We start from the raw sequence: 21,326 nt of genomic DNA, 5'->3' as shown, positions 1-21,326 counted from the left end.
AACCAGATGGAGAATGGAAAGCAGCCAGAAGATTAGAACAGATTGCTGGAGTTAGTTTGAGGCCAAGCGGAGCAAAAAGTCAGAAGTTAGAGAAGCCAGTTTGAATTAGTTACCTTGAGTTTGAGCCAGACAGCTGAGTTGAACCAGCCATCCCGAATTCAAAAGGAGCTAGAAAGGGTGAGCTTCTTCAGCAGTAAGTCTCAGAGGCTGAAAGCATTCTAGGCTTGGGTTAGCAGGTGGAGGCAGGAGGCCTCCCAGACAGATGTTACATCAGGTGAATAAAAGTTCTTTTACCTGGTGTGTTAGGTTAATACATCTAAGTCTTTTTACTTGTTAGTCACAAAGATATTAGGTCAGACATAGAGGTGGGCAAGTAATGGCTACTAAGGAAGGTGAAGATAGCCCAAGGTAAATTGTAATTAGACTCTGGCACGCAACTTTCAACTTCTCCATAATCCATTAATTAGCCTTCAAGAAGGTACTTGGAAGGTTTAGCTTCTTTTGGGGGAACTCTGGTTCACATCAAGGTTTTCTAAATTAAGTGGACAAGATTAGCCAACAATCAGGAAATGCAGACAGGAAGATCTTTGGGAGTTTAAGGACAGCATGCTTTACATTGTGAAGTCTTGGCCAGCCTGGGATACATGACACCCTGAGAGAGATAGAGAGATAAAGAGATGGGCTGAGAGAAAAGAGATAAAGGATTGGAAGAGATGAGAGCAGGAAGAGGAAAGAGAGGAAGAGATGAGCCGAGAGGCTGGAGAGATGAGAGAGAGAAGGGAGGAAGAGAATGGGAGGAGAGACAAAGAGATGATAAAAAGAGGGAGAGGAAGGAGAAAGAGGAGAGAGATAATACCGTAAAACAAACAGTAGGATGAGGAGAGCTCGTGGGAGGGTGGCTAGCTTAGGAAGTAATCTAAGCTGAGGAAGACAGTGAGGACAGGCTTGAGGAACCATAGCAAAGGCAGCCTGGAGCATGTCAGCACAGGGAAGCATCCACAATCCCTGGGAGATGAAGTGTGGGTGAGATGCTGCCTGTGTCCTTGGGGATATCTGGCTGAGGACACCTGCTTCCTGTGGTCACACCTAAGCAAATCAGAAGTCTGCAAGAGCTCTTCCCCCGCCCACAAGTGTTCAGGGTGTGTATTACCTCTCCCGAGGGCGAGTCCTGCTGTGTGCCTGAGGTCTGAGCTGTGATTAACAAATAGTTGTTGTGCAGAAACTGAAGCATCCTGGGCCCTGCCATGGACCTCAGAGGTGAGCTGGGGCTGAGGAAGGGGCTGTGGGAACCTTCCATTAATTCTGCCCCATCTGGTTGGAGTTTCATTGCTGCTGGGGCCAGAGGGTCAGAGGGGGGCAGGGCCATGCATGCTTGGGTGTCAGGAACCCTAAGAATGCCTGGATCTGTGTGTTTGTGCATGTGTACTAGTGACAGGTGGGTAAGTGGGGCAGAGGTCTGGCTTCTAGTGGAAAGTCCTGATCTGACTAGGCCAGGCTGCCATGGAAGGACATTGAATGCCAGTGACCTATCTGTCCCTTTACTGGGCATCCTCTTCTCCCCCTGCCTAGGTATTCCAGGACAGAGGTGGTGGTCAGTGGCCATGAACCTGGCTTTCCAGGTGCTCAGAGAAGTCTGGACCACCTGTGGGGAAAAGGGGAGAAAAGGGGCCAAGGGGAGGAGTCTCCAGGCGGCTAAATGGCCAGTAATTCTGCAGATCCGGAGAGAGGAGGTGATAAGAATGAGGGAGCAGCCGTCAGCTGCTCAAGCCAGGATCATTTTGTAAGAAAAGAATATTCTTGATGTTACACAGAGAAACACACAAACAGAGCAAATTTAATGCAGGAATGGAATTTCTTTTTGCAAAAAGTGCATGTGATCTGTAAGCAAAGACATGGGAGAACAAAGTCCACTTAGTTTTTATTGTAGCTCAAATGGTCATTGTGTCTCACACCATTGGCAGGAACTGGACCTTTATGTCTGATGCTATTGGCTAATTCCTCATCAGCACAAAAGTTAAGAGTGTGATAGAGTCAGCAGACATGCACATAAAAATTTTACAAGATGAGGGAGTTTATGGAGCATTGGCCTAGCCACCTTAGATAGAAAAAAACTCATTTCTTATGCATCCTCTATTCTTTCTGTGGTAAAAAAGATACAATCAAACTACCGTCTTAATCGTTTTCCCGCAAAACAAAGAAGACAGAGTTTTCATATTCATTTATGTGTGCAATATATACACTTGGGAGTGTGTGAGGAGGTCGGAGGGAAACTCTGGAGATGCTTCTTTTATTTTTTCAGGGTTCTGGAGCTCAGACTGAAGCTGGGAAACTTATGAAGAAAGGTTCTGCCTACTGCACCATCTTACTAGCCAACCCTAGCAATTTTAAATGCAAAGGCACACTAAGTGGTATCACACCACCTTTTATTTTGTAAGATATATTTAGGGTCAGTAGGAAGCTTGGTGGTGCACCTCACACCCCAGGGAGGGGCACTGAGGCCTGACAAGTTCTCCATTCCTGTGTGAGTGCTGCAAGGCTGGCATAATTTCATGGCAGGGTCTAGGATAGTTTAATTCCTGGAATGCAACTTTGGATGAGCTTGAAGCTGGGGTCAGTAAAGAAGTTGTGCTTGAAGCCAATGGGTTGGGCAGCACAAGTGGGGGTGAGGGTGCCCCAGGAGTGCACTGAATTTGTTGGGGAGGCAGGGGAGGGAAAACGATGCAAAGAAGTGACCTGGGAAGCAATATCAGAGGTGTGTGGAGGGCTGGAGGCACTAGGGAGCCAGTCTGTCCTCCTCTTGGTCAGCCATGGCTGGTGGGTAAACTATCAGAGGACAGACGAGAAAAAAGCATGTCAAGGCTGCACAGGTGGCAGGGCAACTGGGCTAGATGCAGGCAGGAAGGACGAGGCTGGGCCGGGGGCTTCTTTCAGCAATGCAAGGCCAGATCTGTGTGGGGATGGGGTCAGGAGGGTGTGTGGTGGAAAAGTCACCACTGGCTGTCACAGAAGGAACAGTTTGGGATGCTCATGAAGCACACGCAGGCTCATTATTTGTTTTGATCTTGTGAGAAACCACTGGAACAGCAAATTCATAAAGACAGAGTGACCCCAGCAGTCACTGAACTGTAGGCAAGGTAAATAAAAAGTATGGGGTACCAGGCAGAGGGGAAGAGGAAGGACCCATAGGAGCCACAAAAGAGGTGTGCTGTGGGCGTTGTAGATGCTTAGCACTGGGTTAATGACGCACGTCCTGGAAAAGAGGATAAGTGTGTTTGTTATGGGAGACCAAAAGTATATAAGGAAGTAACATGGGAGGCATCAAAAAGGACAACAAAACCTCAGATTACAAAACGGAGCTGGTCATTTATCTATGCGATGAAGTTAGCATAGGGGTAACAGGCCTTTGGGGTCGAGATTGGCAAATTTGTCCATTTTATGATGCCGAGGGCAGGGGTCAATTGATCCATAATGCCTGTAGGCAGTGTGTGAAAATGAGGATATGGCTGCTCCTAGGATGGCTGGGAAGGTTTTTAATTGAGGCATATGGATGAGGCCAAACTGAGTATGGCTAGCTAAATGGACCAGGTTGTGAGAGCAGAGAGAGAGGGAACGAGCAAGAGCTGAAGAGGAGAGAGAGAGAACAGGAGAGAAGGAAAAACCAATGGAGCAGAGATCCAGGCACAAAGCCAAGAGAGAAGAACCAAGAAAGCACGTGGCCAAAATGGCTGAGTTTTATATATGAAAGAGAAGCTGGGGGGAAGGGAAGAGATGGTCGGTGATCAAGGGCTGAAGGGGTCCAGGGTCGGGGGTGGAGGTGGGAAGTGCTGAGAGGACCCAGGATTCTGCAACATGTCCTTGCAATGCTGAGAGAGACCGGTGTCGTTGGCACCTCAGTTATGCACTTGCTGCAGTTGTTCTCAGGGCCCTACCTGAGATTCCCAACTGTTGCTGATGATATGGGGCAACACAATCTCTTCTATAACTGCTTCTGAGCTGAATTTGGGGCATCGTTCTTGGGGGGATGACAGGAAGGCTGGAATGATGGTCAAATGATTGGAAAGGAAAGAGCAGTGCAGGATGTGGGGGACACCTGGGGCTAGTAAAGTGTAGGCATCTTTGGGGCAGCTCAGGCTGGTTGGAAATCCCTTCAGAAGTACCTAGGGCTGGCCCATTTGGAATCTGCTGGGACAGATATAGACAGACTAGCGACTGAAGGTAAAGTTAAGGAGTTTAGAGGAATATTTTAATCTTGGGTGTACATTTGAAACTTTCAGCTTCATGGTCCTGGTAGCTTAGGGAAAGGGAGGAATCCAAAGACCAGGGGAAGGGGGAGATCCTCCCCTCAGCAGCAGGCAGGTGTTGCTTGACAGGAGTGTTTATCTGGAAGCTATGTTTGACCTGTGAGAGGTGATTTTGAAGCTTCAGGTGACTTCCTGTAAGCTGACACGAATGCTTTAAGTTTGTAAAAGAGATACAAGTTTTAGATTCTTTAGCATTACCACTCTGCACTGAAATCCACATATGAGTCAGACCTTTGAGTCATGGTAAAACATGACCATAAAATTATATATATCTGTCATATATATATGTTATATATTATATATAATATATATATTATATATATCTCCAGCCCTCTGGACAAAGAAGACAGTGTTAATGATTTGAACTCAGGATATATATATATATATATATATATATATATATATATATATATATATATATATATCAGATGTGTTTTCAGCACAATGAGAAGTACCTTTAAGCCTATACTTAGAAGACAACCAAGGGACATTTAAAGTTTTGATCTTGTGACTCTGATAATAGAAGTCAGTGCTTTGCGAGGATTAGCTTAATAGCTTACCACAATTCCATGGGTTAATGTTAAAACTCTGAACTTTAGATATCTTAATATAATAGTACAGTCATAAAGAAAGAAATCTGAGCCATATTTCAATGTTTACACACCTTAAATCACTTTTTAGACCTTTACAATTTGCATTTACATAGGTTAAGCCACTTTCTTCAGTCCTGATAACTCACCTAAGCGTCTACGTAGTCAGAGCTTTATGCCTTGCACTTAAACATCTTAAATTTTTTCTTAGACTCCTACAATGTACATCAAGTCTTTTCATCCAGTCATTTACTATGAGGCACAGGCCGCTGATCACTGAGAGCAGTCCTTGTAAAGCAGGTTCACTTAAATAAAGGAAGTATAAAAGGTTATATGGAACCTTTTTGTAAGTTTTTCTGTCTTAGAGTGAAGTCCTCCAGGAAAGTAAACCATGTCTATCTCTCTCCGCTGGAGAACTAGAGGCGTTAGTAAGAAGTGAGGTCTGATTTTACACATAAAATAACCTGACCAGGCAGCTGCAGCCTTGAGGAAGGAGCTGTTGGCTTGCTGCTGGCAAACTAAAAAAAGCCACAGTTAGCCTCCAACCCATCAGAGACCTGAGAAGGATCACGTATAACAGGAAGTATGATGCAAATGGATTATGTATCAATTAAAATGACGTAACTTACGGTGACCTGGGTTAGCCTAGGTTCCTGTGGTCTCAAAGGCTTCGCTGAGTGATAGAGGTCGTAGGTCTTTGGCTGGCTCATAGGACAGCATTGCATCTTTAGCTGCTACACAGGATTGCATATTATACCTTTGGCTGCTAGACAGAAGGTCTGAGAGACTTTTCTGTGCTTGGAAAAACTGACTACTTTAGTGAGGTGGAGTAGAGCAGTTAATTCAGTGTCCACAGTTTGGCAGGGCCATGGGAGTGGGCCAGGCATGGGGAAGTTCCTTGCACAGTGGTTAGGGGTATCATAATACAGGTGGAGAGGTCATTAGTCCATCCCTGTTTTTTTCTTTTGGTGACCTTGGGGTAGTCACTAGGAGCTAGTATTTCTGTATAACCAAGGATGTATTTTTCATTTTAAATGCCACACCCGCATATCTCTGAAGAGTTTGAGGACCCTTTGTTAAAAGTACACCCAATTGTAATCCTACATTCCTTGTTTTTAGTTACTTTAGGCTTAACAATCAAAGCACAAACAAGAAGCTAAATCAAGCTTGTCATTGTTAACGAGTTACATTTATACTTAGTGTGCCTGAATATAGTTATGGGCATTGAAGAATTTGATAATTTATAAGGAGAAATGCTAGAGGCTAGCTGGAGCACACAGGGTAAACCAGGCATTATGAAATCATCAACGTATTTAAACAATACTATGTCAAGAAGGTACATCTTCAGGAAATATGCCCAACAGAGAGAAGCAATAGGCAGTGATGGTCTCTGCATGCCAGACACATGAGGCAAACATGGAAAGGCAGCAGAGTTTCAATAAGCTGTCTTGAGGTCAAATCCTTGTGGCATTGCCTGTACCAGGAATACTCCCATCCGTGAGCTTTGAAAAAAAAAAAAGAGTGGGCTGTATCCAGGAAGCCCACTTGCTTGCTTCTGCCAAACCAGCATGCCGTTGCTCCCAGCAGAGAGCGAGCACTAACTTGCATGCCTTAATTATCTTTCAACAGTTTACAGGTTCTCGGTTTTTATAAGATTAGCATTTCACAGCTTTATCCCTGTTATGTTTGATTTGTAATACACCCATATGTCCCTATAGTCTCAACTCACACCCATATCCGTATCGGGTGACTCCCGTTTTATTCCCAGGAATAAGTCATTTTATCACTCTGTGCCGGATGGGTGCTGCTGGGTGCCAAGCAGAGGCTGAAGAAATGGATTTATACAGTGTGGAGTCGCTCAGAGTAGGCCACACCTGCTTCCAGCGACCATGGTGTTTGTATTCATTCAGCTATGTTCCGTTCAGGTGCACTGCTGTCTCCTTGGAGCGTGAAGGGTTGAGTTGTGCTTTTTGGGATGGGAGACATGTTTGGAGAGACACAGTGGACGAGTGAACAGAGTTTGGGTGGTATAACTTCACCCCCTACCCCTGTCACTGGGAATGACTTCCTGGGCTGTTCTTTGTCCTTTCGTTATCTTCCTTCCCTGTCCTTCACCTGTTACTTTTTCCTCCCCAACATACGGTAACACTTAGTAAACACACAGTGTATACAATTTGATAACTTATGACGTCTGTGACACAGTCTCCAGTCAAGATAAGGAGCAAACCTGTTCACAAGTTCCTTCTGCCCTCAGGTCAGGGACTAGTCACTTAACTTGTTCTGGGACTGTCCGAGGACTGGGGACTGTCCAGTGGGTGTCCATACCCTTGAGACACCAGTTCAGGATCTTCTCCATGCCTGGACCTGAGGCAAATGTCTTGACAGTTAAAATGCTCATGGTCTTTGAGGAACTTGAAACTAGTGCTTGACCCTAGGCTGCTCACACAGTTTCATCTCTGTTCATCCCAGTGAAATTTGTCCAACTCAGGTTGGTACCAGCAAGCGAGGTTCCAGGAAGTGTGCCTGCCACAGTGAGCAGGAACAGGAAGTAGGCTTGGAGACACAAGTCTCCCTGTCCTTGGGAGGCCTGGTGTGTAGGAGTCTGGGAGGTTGTGTGCCATGCGAAGAGGCTCAGCAGGAGAGGCCCAGCCTCACACTGGTGGAGTGTGCTGGACGGGTGAGAGGTCTCCCACCAGAGAGTGTAAGCCTGGAGTTTAACACAGTGGTGACTGGTGAGCTGGTTGGGCATGGCTGCTGTGTGGAATGGCTTCTCAGAAAGTTCTGGATCCTGGAGAACAGACCAGCCAGGAGTTCTGGAAAGTGGGTGCAGGCTGGGTTTCCTCTCTGCTTGGGTTTCCTTAGTGTTTGACACATCAGCTCTGGGTTTCAACCCAGTATGAGAAGAATTCACTAGAAAACACCAGCTGCTGCCCCTGTTGATGCGTGCATCAGTGGCTGCGGGGATCTGGTCTTGGCCCCTGTGATGGAGGCAGCAGTGACGCCAAGGAACTCATTTTAGTTTATTTCAGTTTACTACGTGAGGGATGCTCAGTGACATAAAAACATGGGGACCCAAGGGGACTCCGAGGGCCCAGGGGAGCAGCTGCAGTCATGAGCTGAAAGGAAACAACCTGCTCTCCCCTCTGAGTGCTCAGCTAGGCTGGAGCTCCAGCCAGGATTGGGGCTGCCTGAGATAGAGCAGTGGCTGCAGGGCACAGGGTGACCTCTGATTCTCAGGAGAGGTGGGAGGGAAGTCAGGCCTGGGAAGGGTGAGTAATTGCATCCTGTGCTACTGTTTTTCAGGAAGACCCAAATGCTACTCACTGCACTTCGGACTCCTCCCCCTCATAGTGCTTGTCCTAGTCTTCTTTAGGTAAGAGTCGGGCTGGTGAGCAACAGCTAAGACCCTGATGGGGACCCTGAGCTGTGCACATCCCTACTACCACAGCAGTGATGGAGGTGCTCTAGTCTCCGCCCCCACAGTGGCATGGCCAGCTTTTGCTTGTCCACATAGTGAATGAAGCCTCTGATTCCACAAACAGGACCTGGGAATGGATGCCCATCCGTTTCTTTCCAGCTGTAAGGGTGGGCCCCAAGAAGGAGAGGAAGGCAGGCCTAGGGCCTGGACTTAGGTCCTCACTCTATGCAGATGGCTGTGAACCCTCATAGAGCAAAGACACTGCCTTGTCTACTGGGGCTTGTGTAGACACAGCCAGGAAGTACTCCATACTGTGGCCTTGGCTGTGGGTTCCTGGCCCTTTGTAGGGGCTGTCTGCAACTGCTACAGGGGTCCAGATACAGGCCTGGTTCCCAGGGCCCTTCTTGCCATCTCTTTTTCCAGTAGGGTGAGCATGCTAAGACCTGTCACCTGGCCCCACATCTCCACTGGGAACATGTGTGCTCACTGTCCTGGGTACAGTAGTTCATTTGGAGGGAGGGACAGACATGTGGTTTCAGGTTCGTGTCCTGAACAGACGCCCCTATGTCTGTCTTTCCCACAGCTATGGGTTCCTGAGCCACAGAAGTCAGGAACTGGGAGACACAGGAGCTGTGACTAGGTGAGTGGGGGTTGAAGTGTGTGTGTGAGTGTCATGAGTGTGTGTGATGTTGACCCTGTGCAGCAGCCTATCCCTCTCTTACCGCAGCACAAGCCATGCATGCCGCTGGTCCCCAGGGCTCTGGCCTTGATCTTTGTCTGTGCTGTGCTCCCCACTAGATTACCTGGTCCCCACCTGCTCTTAGTGCTCACCAGTTTCTTGTTGAATCAACATTCCTCTGACGCAAAGCACTGTGTTCCCCAACTGTGCTGGGAGGCAGTTACACCTTTGATGACTGCCAGAGTCATGGGGTGGCTATACAGAGATGGGTGGGTCTCCCTCAAGGTGAGGTCTCTCACATAGTGGTGGAAGGTGGCACTGGCCTGAGGTGACCTGTTCCTGGGGTCTCCCTTTGTGGGCTGAGCTTCCTTGCAGCCTGCTGGAAAGTTCTAGACTAGTGATCTATGGCATGTTATCTCAGACATCAAGAACATGAGTTTAAAGTCATCCAGCAAGACTGCTGCCTCAGTTTATCTCTTTAAGGACAGGAAGATAGTCCATTTCTTGATTTGAGGGGGCTGAGAATCTTCTGGGTTCTGGAACTCCTTTTCTGCTCTGGCTCCAGTTAGGAGTGCCTGGTGAGTGTGGGGCAGTGAACATTGATTGCAGTGTTTGCCTTTTGTGTTTATGTTGTGGCAGTGTTTGACTGCAGTGTTTGTTTGACTTTTCTGTTTATGGTGTGGCTGTGTTTGACTTTCCGTGCTGTATGAACAATGCCAGGAGTGTCCACCATGGTGCAGTTCTATAATTGTAACAGAGGTAGTGTGCCCTTAGGCACCACTCTGCCATTGCACCAGGCTCTGTGTGCCTGAACCCTAAGCTCTCCTGGGATAAACCAGTCTTCTGTGTTCTCTTTCTGCAGCATGGATTTCAGAAAGCTGGATGTCCAGGAAGTTGTAGCCCTGTCAAGGTATCCAGCCCTCACATGGTGCTCTTTTGCTCTCGGTTGAGGGGTCTGCATCTCTCTCTCTCTCTCTCTCTCTCTCTCTCTCTCTCTCTCTCTCTCTCTCTCTCTTTCTCTCTGTCCAGCATGGATATCTGGGAAGTCTCCTTCTGTACCTGAAGTGGAGCACATAGCCCTACATGTTGTTTTAAATAACTGCATGTCATGTGGCTTTTAAAGAGCCATCCTGGCTTATCTGGTAGAGAGCTGAGTTGACATGTGTGCAGCACCATTTCCATGCCAACATACAGAACACATGTTTACCATACTCACCACTGCGAGAGTTTAGTGCAGTGAGCACAGTCATTCTGTGGAGCAGCCATCACCACCATCCATCTCTAGAATATTCCATCATATAAACTGTGCCCATTAAACACTGATTCCTACGGGAGGTCCTGACACCCACCTTGCCTCTGCAGTGTTGGTCTTCTGAGCATGGCAAGCCTAGAGCAGTGCCTCAGTTGGGGTGGGGCTCAGTAGGTTTTCTCTTTTGGCTACTGGCAAGAATCACTCTGTAAGTTGTGATCAGGCCTGGATCTGGTGCAGAAATTTCCTCGGTTATTTTTAGGCTCATTCACTGCCTTAAATAATATTTACTTCTGTTTTTATGTGTATGAGTATTTAGCCAGCCTGTTTGTCTGTGTACTACATTTGTGCCATTGTCCAAGTGGGCCTGAAAAGGCCTCAAGTCCCCCAGAACAGACTGTGGTGAGTGTCCCTGTGGATGTTGGGAACTGAACCCAGTTTTTCTGGAAGAGCAGGCAGTGCTCTTGCTGCTGAGCATCACTCCAGCTCTCCCTGCTCTCTGATTTCTGGTTCACACACCATCACAGGCATGTAGCTTACTGCCAGAAGTAGCTCTTGTCCCTGGTGGCTTGACATCATTTGTGGGGACAGCCCATTGCCACACATTGCCCTGGGCGTTTTGTGGGAAACACTTTACACTGATGTTTGGATTGGTCTCTGAGGGAGGCCAAGGTTCTGTGTGCCACCGGCCAGGAGAGCACCAGCACAGGCTGCAGGTGCAGGTGGGATGGTTGCCATCCACAGACATGCCCAGTATCAGCTGGCTTTTGAATAAGAGTAGTTCTTAGATGTCCCTGCCTTAAGTGTGGGGAGGGGCGCTGTGATTTCCTCTTCCTACCTGATGTCAAGTAGGACTCAGATCTCCCTGCTTTGGCTCATCCTTGGATCCCAGCAAAATGGGCAGACAGAGGGGCTAGGTTGACACTGATCATGCAGGTCTGTTTGCCTAGTACATGGCTGCCAATTACATGCATCCAATGACCTTCCTGTCAACCTGAGTTCTGGTGTTTTCTTTTTCAGGATGACCTATCCCCAGGCAGAGGTGCTAACACCCAGGTGAGGTGATTGAGTCACTGTATGTGCAGTGTATGGGTCCTGAATGCATTAAAGGGTGATTTGCTTGTCCTGGGAGAATGGCTCAGAGCACACCTGAGGCCCTGAGTCAAGCTCGGAGTCAGCACTGGAAACAACAAAACTCAGAGGAAACCAAAGACCTGATTATAGTTATCATTAACCTGTCTGGCCAACACTTTCTTTCTTTAGTTATTTTTTATTTAAATAATTTATTCATAGTACACCACAATTTTTATCCCACCACTTGTATTTTCCTGTCCCTCTCCCTCCCTCTTTCACCCCATTTCCCTCCCCTACGCCTGTGATAGAAGGGGCCTCCTCCCCACCATGTGATCACAGCCTATCAGGTCTCCTCCAGATAGCCTGCTTCCCCTTCCTCTAAGTGCCACCTGGCCTCCTGACCAAAGCAAAGTGGTCAAAGTAGGGGCATGTCAAAGTTCATGTCTGAGTCAGTCCCCACTTTCCACACAACTTTGGGGAACGTGATGTCCATTGGCTAGGTCTGAACAGGGGGGTCTAGGTTTACTGCATGCACTGTCCTTGGTTGGTACAGTAGTTTGTGCAGGCCCCCCGGGTCCAGATCTGCCAGCCTTGAATGTCTTCTTGTAAGGTTCCAGGACCCTCTGGGTTCTTCTATCTCCCCATTCTCCCACACCTCTCTCACCTGGAGTCCCAATAGCAAGTCCCAGCATCTATCACAATCCCCTACTGAGTGAAGAGTCTCAGAGAACATCCATGTTGGGCTAATATCCAATTGTAAGTGAGTATATACCATGTGTCTTTCTGGGTCTGGGTTATCTCACTCAGGGTGATTATTTCTAGTTCTATACATTTGCCTGTAAATTTCATGATTTCCTTGTTTTTAATAGCTGAGTGTAGTATTGCACTTCAGTTTCTTTATCTATTCTTTGACTGAGGAACAGTTAGATTGTTTTGAGACTCTGGCTATTTTGAACAAGGCTGCTATGAACATAGTTGAGCCAATGTCCTCATTGTATGATTGAACATCTTTAGGGTATATTCCAAGGAATGGAATAGTCAGGTCTTGAGATAGCCCTATTCCAAATCTTCTCAGAAAGCACCAGATTCTTTCACTATTAATGTGTGGGGATCAATGTGTGGTTTAAGCTTTTTAAATTTATTTTTATTTTTTAAGTAATTTTTAATTAATTTATTCTTGTTACATCTCAATGGTTATCCCATCCCTTGTATCCTCCCATTCTTCCCTCCCTCCCATTTTCCCCTTATTCCCCTCCCCTATGACTGTTCCTGAGGGGGACTTCCTCCCCCTGTATATGCTCATAGGGTATCAAGAATGTTTCTTTTACAAATGTGGGTGCCCTTGTTTTGGGGGGCAAAGATATTCAGAATTGTGATGTGATCTTGGTGAAATTTTCCTTGGATGAGTATGAAGTGTTCTTCCTTATCTCTTTTGATTAATTTTGGTTAAAAGTCTATTTTATTAGATATTAGAATGGCTACACCAGCTTGCTTCTTGTGTCTATTTTCTTGGAATACCCTTTCCCAGCCTTTTACCCGGAGGTAATGTCTATCTTTGTGGCTGAGATGTGTTTTTTGAATGCAGAAGAATGTTGGGTCTTATTTATGCATCCATTCTGTTAGTTTGTGTCTTTTTATTGGAGAATTGAGACAATTGATGTTGAAAGATATTAATGGCCAGTGACTGTTAAGGCAATTGATTTTGATGTTGGTTGGGGTAGAGTGTTTGTCTGGTTATGTTTTGCTACAGTGGAGTTATCTATTTTCTGTGTTACCCTGGTTGTAGTTTGTCACTTTGGGTTGGAGTTTTCCTTCTAGTAAATTCTGTAGGGCTGGATTTGTGGATAGGTACTATTTGAATTTGTTTTTTGTCATGGAATATCTTGTTGTCTCCATCAATGGTTATTGCAAGTTTCACTGGGTATAGAAGCCTGGACTGGCATCTGGTCTCACAGTGTTTGCAGGACCGCTGCCCAGGCCCTCTGGCTTTTATTGTCTCTGCTGAGAAGTCGGGTGTAATTCTGATAGATTTGCCATAATAAGTTACTTGGCCTTTTCCCCTTGCCACTTTTAATATTTTTTCTTTGATCTGTACATTTTGTGTTTTAATTATTATGCGGCAGGAGGATTTTCTTTTCTTGTCTATTCTATTTGGTGTTCTGTAGGCCTCTTGTATGTTTATATGCATCTCTTTCTTTAATTAGGAAAAATTTCTTCTATGATTTTGTTGAAAATATTTTTCTGGACCTTGGAGCCGGGCTTCTTCTCCTTCCTTAATTCCTATTATTCTTAGGTTTTATCTTTTCATGGTGTCCTTGATTTCTTGGATTATTTTACTTTTTATTATTTATTAATTCATTCATATTACATCTCAATTGTTATCCCATGCCTTGTATTCTCCCATTCCTCCCTCCCTCCCACTATCACCCTATTCCCCTCCCCTATGACTGTGACTGAGGGGAATCTCCTCCCCCTGTATATGATCATAGAGTATCAAGTCTCTTCTTGGTAGGCTACTATCCTTCCCCTGAGTGCCATGGGGCCTCCCCATCAAGGGGACATAGTCAAATATGGGGCACCAGAGTTCATGTGAAAGTCAGTCCCCACTCTTCACTCATCTGTGGAGAATGTCCTGTCCATTGGCTAGATCTGGGTAGGGGTTCGATGTTTACTACACATATTGTCCTTGCTTGGTGCCATAGTTTGTGCAGAACCCCTGGGCCCAGATCTGCCCATCATAATGGTCTTCTTGTAGGTTTCCAGAACCCTCTGTGTCTTTCTATTTCCCCATTCTCCCATACTTCTCTCACCTAGAGTCCCAATAGGATGTCCTCACATCTCTCCCACTTTCCTGGTAGGTGAAGACTTTCATGGAACATGCCCCTTGGGCTAGTGTCCAGTTATAAGTGAGTATATACCATTTGAGTCATTCTGGGTTAACTCACTCATTATGATCATTTCTAGTTCTATCCTTTTGTCCACAAATTTTGGGAATTCCTTGTTTTTAACAGTTTAGTAGTATTCCATAGTATAAATGTACCACAGTTTCTTTATCCATTCTTTTTTTTTTCATTTTTTTCACCTTTATTAATTTATTCTTGTTACATCTCAATGGTTATCCCATCCCTTGTATCCTCCCATTCTTCCCTCCCTCCCATTTCCCCCTTATTCCCCTCCCCTATGATTGTTCCTGAGGGGGATTACCTCCCCCTGTATATGTTCATAGGGTATCAAGTCTCTTCTTGGTAACCTGCTGTCCTTCCTCTGAGTGCCACCAGGTCTCCCCCTCCAGGGGACATGGTCAAAGGTGAGGCACCAGACTATGTGAAAAAGTCATAACACACTCTCCATTCTACTGTGGAGAGTGTTCTGTCCATTGTCTAGATCTGGGTAGGGGTTTAAGGTTTACTGCCTGTATTGTCCTTGGCTGGTGCCTTAGTTTGAGGGGGACCCCTGTGCCCAAATCTGCCAATCATAATGTTCTACTTGTAGGCTTCTAGGACCCTCTGGATCCTTCTACTTTTGCCATTCTCCCATGATTCTCTCATCTAGAGTCCCACTAGAATGTCCTCCCCTCTGTCTCAGTTTCCTGGTAAGTGAAGGCTTTCGTGGGACCTGCCCCTTGGGCTAATATGCAGATATAAGTGAGTATATACCATTTGAGTCTTTCTGCTTCTGGGTTAACTCACTCATTATGATCATTTCTAGCTCAATCCATATATCCACAAATTTTGGGAATTCCTTGTTTTTAATAGCTGAATAGTATTCCATAGTGTATATGTACCACAGTTTCTTTATCCATTCTTCTATTGAGGGACACTTAGGCTGTTTCCATGTTCTGGCTATTATGAATAAGGCTGCTATGCACATGGTTGAGCAAATTTTCTTGTTGTGTGCTGGAGCATCTTCTGGGTATATTCCAAGGAGTGGAATAGCAGGGTCTTGAGGAAGCCCTATTCCCATTTATCTGAGATAGCACCAGATAGATTTCCAAAGTGGTTGTACTAGTTTGCATTCCCACCAGCAATGAAGGAGTGTTCCTCTCTCCCCACATCCTTGCCAGCATGTGGTGTCACTTGAATTTTTTATCTTAGCCATTCTGATGGGTGTAAGATGGAATCTCAGAGTTGTTTTGATTTGCATTTCCCTGATGATTAAGGAGGTTGAGCATTTCTTTAAGTGTTTCTCAGCCATTTGATATTCCTCTGTTGAGAATTCTCTGTTTAGTTCCATGCCCCATTTCTCAAATGGGTTATTTGGTTTGGTGGTGTTTAATTTCTTGAGTTCTTTATATATTTTGGATATTAGACCTTTGTCAGATGTAGGGTTGGTGAAGATCTTTTCCCAGTCTGTACGCTGTCGCTTTGTTCTGTTGACAGTGTCTCCTGCCTTACAGAAGCTTCTCAGCCTCATGAGGTCCCATTTATTAATTGTTGACATTAATGCCTGGGCTGTTGGTGTTCTGTTCAGGAAGTTGTCTCCTGTGCCAATATGTTCCAGGTTCTTTCCCATTTTTTCTTCTAAGTGACTTAGTGTCTCTGGTTTTATGTTGAGGTCTTTAATCCACTTGGATTTGAGTTTTGTACAAGGTGACAAAAATGGGTCCAGTTGCATTTTTTTACACATAGACATCCAGTTAGACCAGCACCATTTGTTGAAGATGCTATCCCTTTTCCATCGAATGGATTTGGCTTCTTTGTCAAAAATCAAGTGACCATATGTGTGTGGATTCATATCTGGGTCTTCGATTTGATTCCACTGATCAACCAGCCTGTTGCTGTGCCAGTACCATGCTGTTTTAATTACTATTGCTTTATAGTACAATTTGAGATCAGGTATGGAGACTCCTCCGGAGCACCTTTTATTGTACAAGATTGTTTTAGCTATTCTGGGTTTTTTGTTTTTCCATATGAAGTTCAGAATTTCAATGTCTTTAAAAAATTGTGTAGGTATTTTGATAGGGATTGCATTGAATCTGTAGATTGCTTTTGGTAGGATGGCCATTTTTATTATGTTAATTCTCCTGATCCATGAGCAAGGAAGATCATTCCATCTTCTCATGTCATCTTCAATATCTTTCTTTAGAGTTTTCTTTATCCATTCTTTTACTGAAGGACACTTAGGCTGTTTCCAGGTTCTGGTTATTATGAATAAGGCCACTAAACATGGTTGAATATATGTCCTTGTTGTGTGCTGGAGCATCTTCTGGGTATATTCCAAGGAGTGGAATAGCTAGGTCTAGAGGAAGCCCTATTCCTAGTTTTCTGAGACAGCACTAGATAGATTTCCAAAGTTCTTGTACTAGTTTGTATTTCCACCAGCAATGAAGGAGTGTTCCTCTCTCCCCACATCCTCGCCAGCATGTGCTGTCACTTGAATTTTTGATCTTAGCCATTCTGATAGGTGTAAGATGGAATCTCAGAGTTTTTTTTTTAATTTTCATTTCTCTGATGACTAAAGATGTTGAGCATTTCTTTAAGTGTTTCTCAGCCATTCAATATTCCTCTCTTGAAAATTCTCTGTTTAGTTCTGAGCCCCATTTCTCAATGGGGTTATTTGGCTTGGTGATGTTTAATTTCTTGAGTTCTTTATGTATTTGGATATTAGACCTTTGTCAGATGTTGGGTTGGTAAAGATCTTTTCCCAGTGTGTAGGCTGTCACTTTGTTCTGTTGACAGTGTCTCCTGCCTTACAGAAGCTTTTCAGCCTCATGAGGTCCATAACATCCTAAACGTGCCCGATCTTGTCTTGGATGTTTTGTGTCAGGAATTTTTTCAGATTTAACATTTTCTTTGTTTGTTGCATCAAATTCTTCTATTCTGCCTTCTACTTCCAAGATTTTTTCCTCCATCTCTTGAATTCTATTAGCAAAGCTTACCTCAGCATTTCTTGTTTTTTACTCTAAGTTCTCTCATTATCAGCTTTCATCTGTGCTTTTATCAGTTTCCATTTTCATCTTCAGATTTTGAACCATTTTATTGATTTTCTTCATCTGATTGTTTGAATTTTCCTGAATTTCTTCTAGTGATTTCTTCATTTCCTCTCTATAGGTTTCTGTCATGGCCTCTCTAAGGTCCTCAGTCTGTTTGGCTCTGTCTTCCTGTATTTGGTTATGGACATTCTTTTTTTTCCCTCATTTATCATTTTCATTCCTAAGGATATGAGGTCATTTTCTTGTGTTTCACTTCTGTTTGAGTTCCCAAGGTTGAATTTCTTGGGATAACTGGGTTCTGGAGGTGCCATATTATTTTTGCTTTTGTTGTTTGTGTCTTTATGCTGCCTTTTAGTCATCTTGCTGTTTCTGATGCTGGGAAGTAGTTTCTGGTATCCTTCACTGGTCATTGAGATTCGTTCATTGGTGAGTGTCTGTAAGTTGAGATCACAGGTTCAGGGAACCCTTTCCTGGATCAGGCAGGTAACCTGGTTTCAGCTCTGGTGGACTTTGCTGCACACTCTGAGCTCCCCACAGGGTCAGCAGAGGCTGGTGCTGGTGCTCTGTAGCTGAAGGTTCAGTCTGAGTAGGTACTATCTGCCTTTGGCTGTCCTTTGGAATCCCTGCCCTTGGCTACTGAGGCCCTGCATCCTTGGTTCAGTCTGCCAGAGAGTGCAGATACCATCTGCTGGCTAATGGTGGCTGTCTAGGCTTCTTCCCGTTCCTGCTCAGGCTGTGAGGCCTCAGTTCATTTTGCTGGTGAGTGTGGATATTGTGCCATAGCCAAATGTCCACAGCTGCCCACACTCCCAGCAGAGGCCCTGGTTCTCTCCATGGACTCGTTGGGTAATCCAAAGTCAGATCTATCCCAGATCTTCAATCTCGGCTCCCCTGTCTCCCCACCCAGCAGACATTGATGCTGGTGCTCTGCAACCCACAGTTCAGTCAGAGAGAGTTGAGGTACAGACAGCGCTGTATATAGGCTGTGCTGGGTATAGGTATAGGCTGCACCAGGCTTTGGAGACCCTTGGCCACTAGCTCCTGGGGATTTCTGGGGACTGACGGGGTGGTCTGAGGTCACATCCACCCATTCTCCTGTGTTCTGCCCTGGGCCAGCTAGTGCTTCACCACCCACAGTTCAGTCTCAGATATAGAGTCTGAGATATAGAACATAGTTGCATATCAAAGATGAGTGTGTAGCCAGTCTTTGGGGCCTGGGCACCCATCCTCTGTGGACCAGTTGGATGGCCCATGGCCAGATGTACCTGTGTTCTACAGCATGTGGACCCCTCTTACCTAGGGCTCTCCAGGTATTGTAGTCTGTAGCTCCTAGCCCTTGTCCTTGGCTCTGTCCTGCTAATCAGACACTATGCTTGTTTAGGCCTGCCATCTTTGTAACAGGCCAACACTTTTAGAACTTAGGGTTGTCTGATTCAGATCCGGAGCCCCAGAGAGTCTTCTCCATCTCCTTTTGAATTTGGGCCTCAGCTCCTTGTTTCCCATCTCTGTCATCAGGGACTTTTAGAGAAATGGTGGGTGTGGTTAGTAAATTCAATTGCTTATATAGCGGGGGTGGGAGTAGACACTGAGAAGTGCTTCTGAATTGCCCAGGCCCTGGTGATCAGTTCTCGGGTAATCTGAGGGTGTGACATCTGAGAAGGCTTCTGCAGGCACGTTGGGTCACATGTTCCCCTGGCTTTCTCCCCATGCAGTAGGAAAGATGTTCTTGACTTGACTCCTTGGCTGGCTCCCATCATCTGGGAGGGGACCTTCAACATTGACATTCTGAATGAGCAGTTCAGGCTTCAGAACACCACAATTGGACTGACCGTGTTTGCCATCAAAAAGTAAGCAGAGGGCGCCGGAGAGATGCCCAGTGGGTAAAGCACTTGCTTCAGGGGCATGAGGACCTAACTTTGATTCCTAACACCCATGTAAAATCTTTGCACACACTTCAGGTGGGTATCCTCATCACCAGGGTTGACAGTAAGAACAGGATACCAAAAGAACTGTGGCCACTGAGGTGTCCTCAGATGCAGGACAAAGTGGACAGGAAGGCTGGGTGAAACATTTAACCTCAGCCCTAGGAGCTGTGCATAGTAGACCTGTGAAGCCCAAGATGCTGCGTTGGGTTGACTTATGCCACAGAAATTAAACGTGTCCCTTGGGAGCCTGTGGGAAGCAGAACAGAGCAGCATGACAGTGCGGAAGGCTGTGAGGCAACGAGAGAAGCCATCTGTTCTACCTGCATATGAGAAGGGCTTTGTACTTCCCTGCAATGCTGGATGAGGTCCAAGGATAGCTCTGAGGCCTTGGTACCAATCAGGTCTTAGAGAGGCTTGGAGTTCAGCTGGAAGGATCTTAGGCCCCTTGAGAATACCCAATTCCCCTGGGAACAAAGGACTTCACAGAAACAAGACTCAAACACTAGTTGTCTGGGTGCTGCTGGGTACATGAGCAAGAGCCCTGACAGGCGTGGGGAGGTGATCTGTCTGTGGGAAGAGGGCCTCTGAGGGCATTATCTGAGAGACCCATGGTTACCATTGCACAAGGGAAAACAGGCACTTGCCCATTGATAACATTGAAGTGGGGCCTTGGCATACTTGCTGGGTGATGGGAACATGTGGACCAGGGGATCATCAAGGGAGGAGCATTCATCTGAAGCAGGTGAAAACTTCTTGGGCTGGGTGATGATATAGGAACTGGAACATAAGCTTTTTCCCCCTTTGATCTGAGGGTTTGGGTTTAGCTTTACCCTTCTTTGTAGGGTGCCTGTCTCTCCTAATCTCTCTCCCATATGAAAATGATCTTTGCTCTGGAGGAGTTCATGGGGGATGATGTATTGGGATATAAATGAGTTACTGTGTGCTTTGTCCACTTGCACCTTCAAGCCTCTGAGGAGGAAGGTCTAGGATATAGAGACTCTTTGTTCTCCTGAAACAGAGTTTAGAAAACAGGGCCTTATGAGCACAGGCTCTACTCAGGGATGGAGCTGTCATTACCAAAGGGAGTGTGACAGCTTCATGGAGAGGTTATCTGCTGAAGAGCTGCCCAGACAAGAGGTGCCTGCAGGGGATCTGCTTGCAACTGCAAGTCTGGAGGCAATCCCGCTCATTGGTGATAGCATCCAGGATTTACTCCAGTGTTCCTGGCTCAGTGTTTCAGCAAAGGAGAGTTAAGTGAGGTTCAGCCTTCAGACTGGTCAGGACAGCTGTAAAGTCAGAGTATCAAGCCTCTAGGTAGTCATGTTTTCTGCATCCTGGGCATCCTTCTAAGTCTTGTTCGAGGTGTATTAGACCTCTCCTAACTCCTTTGTCCCCCATCACAGGTATGTGGTGTTCCTGAAGCTGTTTCTGGAGACGGCAGAGCAGCACTTCATGGTGGGGCACAACGTCACCTACTACGTCTTCACTGACCGGCCAGCTGATGTGCCACAGGTGCCCCTGCGGACAGGACGCAGGCTGGTGGTGCTACCTGTGCGCAACTATACCCGCTGGCAGGATGTGTCCATGCACCGGATGGAGATGATCAGCCACTTCTCAGAGAGGCGCTTTCTTTATGAGGTGGACTACCTGGTGTGCGCAGATGTAGACATGAAGTTCCGTGACCACGTGGGCGTGGAGATTCTCTCAGCACTCTTTGGCACCCTGCATCCTGGCTTCTATCGTGGTAGCCGAAAGGCCTTTACCTATGAGCGACGGCCAAAATCACAAGCCTACATCCCCTGGGATGAGGGTGACTTTTACTATGCGGGGGGCTTCTTTGGGGGCTCAGTGGTGGAGGTGTACCATCTCACTAAGGCCTGCCATGAGGCTATGGTGGAGGACCAGGCCAACAGCATTGAGGCCGTGTGGCACGATGAGAGCCATCTGAACAAGTACCTGCTCTACCATAAGCCTACAAAGGTGCTGTCCCCAGAGTACGTGTGGGACCAGCAGCTGTTGGGATGGCCATCCATCATGAGGAAGCTGAGATACGTGGCCGTGCCCAAGAACCATCAGGCAGTCAGGAACTGATAGCTGAATCCTTATTGGAGAAGCCAGGCCTAAATACCTGGAGGAACTCCAGGCTGTGTTGGAGTAG

At 46.1% G+C, this 21,326-nt stretch overlaps 2 protein-coding genes across 2 annotated transcripts in view; both read left to right on the top strand.

Annotated features, from left to right (window-relative positions):
* Nucleotides 1–1,601: 1,601 nt before the first annotated feature.
* The window catches only part of LOC311607282 (histo-blood group ABO system transferase 2-like), a gene marked incomplete at its 5' end in the record, with an annotated part of 57,301 nt that continues 37,576 nt past the window's right edge, over nucleotides 1,602–21,326 (top strand). Inside the window, 5 exons of the mRNA XM_084798954.1 lie at nucleotides 1,602–1,780; nucleotides 6,610–6,754; nucleotides 7,380–7,623; nucleotides 8,195–8,264; nucleotides 8,893–8,949. Coding sequence (XP_084655080.1) covers nucleotides 1,602–1,780; nucleotides 6,610–6,754; nucleotides 7,380–7,623; nucleotides 8,195–8,264; nucleotides 8,893–8,949 — 695 coding nt within the window. The remainder of the gene's footprint in view (nucleotides 1,781–6,609; nucleotides 6,755–7,379; nucleotides 7,624–8,194; nucleotides 8,265–8,892; nucleotides 8,950–21,326) is intronic.
* Nucleotides 8,199–21,301, top strand: LOC311608007 (histo-blood group ABO system transferase 1-like). Its single transcript, XM_084800310.1, has 6 exons — nucleotides 8,199–8,264; nucleotides 8,893–8,949; nucleotides 9,851–9,898; nucleotides 11,258–11,293; nucleotides 18,956–19,090; nucleotides 20,572–21,301. Exons 3-6 carry the CDS (start codon nucleotides 9,852–9,854, stop codon nucleotides 21,257–21,259), a joined length of 906 nt encoding a protein of 301 aa, XP_084656436.1. The 5' UTR covers nucleotides 8,199–8,264; nucleotides 8,893–8,949; nucleotide 9,851; the 3' UTR covers nucleotides 21,260–21,301.

The sequence above is a fragment of the Acomys minous genome, assembly GCF_964271855.1.
Source record: "Acomys minous genome assembly, chromosome: 10".
NCBI classification, from domain to species: Eukaryota; Metazoa; Chordata; class Mammalia; order Rodentia; family Muridae; genus Acomys; species Acomys minous.
The sequence above is the reverse complement of the archived record's forward strand: the minus strand, read 5'-3'. Positions and strand labels throughout refer to the sequence as shown.

Bases quoted from the DNA above. Each gene is read 5' to 3' on its own strand.
- LOC311608007 (XM_084800310.1), top strand. From the start codon at position 9,852: ATGGATTTCAGAAAGCTGGATGTCCAGGAAGTTGTAGCCCTGTCAAG. The intron at 11,294-18,955 runs GTGAGGTGATTG...CTCCCCATGCAG, and splicing joins GCAGAGGTGCTAACACCCAG to TAGGAAAGATGTTCTTGACT. The intron at 19,091-20,571 runs GTAAGCAGAGGG...CCCCCATCACAG, and splicing joins ACCGTGTTTGCCATCAAAAA to GTATGTGGTGTTCCTGAAGC.